This window comes from Mandrillus leucophaeus, unplaced genomic scaffold (genome assembly GCF_000951045.1).
Source record: "Mandrillus leucophaeus isolate KB7577 unplaced genomic scaffold, Mleu.le_1.0 Scaffold416, whole genome shotgun sequence".
NCBI lineage: Eukaryota > Metazoa > Chordata > Mammalia > Primates > Cercopithecidae > Mandrillus > Mandrillus leucophaeus.
The window spans coordinates 931,830-933,774 of record NW_012104432.1 but is presented as its reverse complement, the minus strand read 5'-3'; the positions used below and the strand labels follow the sequence as shown (position 1 = coordinate 933,774).

Sequence of the window (1,945 nt, the reverse complement as noted above, 5' to 3'; positions counted from 1 at the left end):
TTCCAATAATGGCTTTTTAACTAATTAGGCTTAAAAGTATCCATGTATTAATATGATGCTTTTTGGTGCACAGGACTGGCATCTACTCCAACAAAATTCTACTTATGTGCAAAAGCTATGAATAATATTCAAAATTATTAATTTCTAGAGAAAATATTACGAAGGCAGGCAGGACTTATCACAACACTGAAATCAAACACATTGTCACTTACGATTAGCTGTTTCAATCCAACAAAAGATTGTTCCACTGAGTCGGCATTTAGGACTTGTCTCTTTGCTGCAGCTTTTTCACCCAGAAAGCGAAGCATCAAGTCTTTAACTGCATCTCCCTGGGAAGAAGAGAAGAAAAATATGTCAAGACAATAAAATGTCAGTTAAACTCAGCTAACCAGAACCCATAACTAAACAAAATTTCTTTTTTCTCCAGTGGCTTATGGAGGTAAAAGTAACGGTTATAGTATCGTAAAACTTCAATTAACCAGAAGCTAAATTATCACAATTGTTAATAAAATGCATAATTTTAGAATTGTTCCTTATTCTTTTTATTTTTAAAATTGTATCTTTATTCACCACTGATCGGAAAGCATGTTCTTTATTCTGAAGAGGAAACGGTAAATCCTGCCACCTACCACCAGGCTTGCAGTGAGAGGCAAAGCCAAGCCAGCAGAGGGGCCTCAGGTGAGGGGCCTAAGGAGGCCCAGGAGAACAAAGGTGACACTGCTGGGGACCAGGGGCTGCACCACACAGTGGCCAGACTTGCGCTGGTGCAGGCAGGCCTGAATAGTCTTCCCAAATTCCATCAAGGCCCCGAACACTGAGACCCCCTTTCACAGCAGGTCCTTGATAGCCTTGCTGAGCCAAGCGCTGCTCCAGGAGCTGGTGGGCTCACTTCATGCTGCGAGCCAGGGAAGAATCCAGTTGCCTCTGCACGGGACTGTTTCTACCTCCTGACCCAACTCCTCTGATTATACTGATCTTTCGATGGTGCTGAAGAACACTGAAAGTGGAATCTGAAGCATGTCACTTACTTTAAAGGGAAGACACAGAAGGACAAGGGGAGGGAACCGGTGCTTTTGTGTGGCCTGGGGACAGAAGAGATGTGCCAATGACCTGCACTGAGCAGGGAGCGATCTCATAGCTGGTGTCAAGCCCAGATGCTGGGTGAGCTGGCCTTCATGAGCCTCAGGAGTCAGCACGGTTTGGGGGCCTCAGGGAAGGGCGTGAAGTTACCAAGTCTGTTGCATGGGGACAAACTAGTCATCCCAACAGTGCAGAGAAAACTGTTACAGTCCGCGGGCCTCAGTGCTGTTTCGGTGGCTGCACCGCAGGCTGAGGGAGAGTCCAGGGTAAGTAAAGGCTGCTCACAGGACGCAATGCTCTCCATGGGCAGGAGAAGCCTCTCACACACAGCGGGGACCGGGACACAGCCCTGGACCATCTCTCTCCCTTCTGGGGGTGCTGCTGACTGAGGAAAGGCACCTGGGAAGGGGCAGCAGCATTGAGGTCCCTGAAACACCTGAGGCAGGGGCAGCCGGGGGGACAGAGCAGCCCAGGGGGAAAGGGCAGCAGCACTGAGGTCCCTGAAATGCCATTGACAGTGAGCAGCCTGGGAGGAGGAAGCAGTGGCTCTGAGGTCCCTGAAATGCCCGGAGACAGCAAGCAGCCAGGAACTGGCTGGACCTTCCCTGACATGTGCTCTGGGCATCTGGCCCGCAGCAGCTGCTGACAGGGACACAGCACAAAGGCCCTGCAGTCTCTCGGGTGAACAGAAGAAAGACTCAAACTAGGACAACCCCAAGATGGGGGGCGGAGAAAGCCAAGACCTCTCCATCCCAGCACAAAGCTGCCTCCCAGCCGCAGGGAAGCTGATGCTCATGCTGCAGGCAGGCCACCGGGAGCACAGAGTGACTGAGGGTGCACAGACGCCTGCGTGCCCCCCGCCTGG

General features: G+C 50.8%; 1 protein-coding gene across 1 annotated transcript in view; it reads right to left on the bottom strand.

Annotated features, from left to right (window-relative positions):
• The window catches only part of LOC105548593 (trafficking protein particle complex subunit 12), a 122,751-nt gene that overhangs the window by 107,965 nt on the left and 12,841 nt on the right, over window positions 1–1,945 (bottom strand). Inside the window, exon 2 of the mRNA XM_011992674.1 lies at window positions 213–329. Within this exon, the coding sequence (XP_011848064.1) occupies window positions 213–329 (117 nt within the window). The remainder of the gene's footprint in view (window positions 1–212; window positions 330–1,945) is intronic.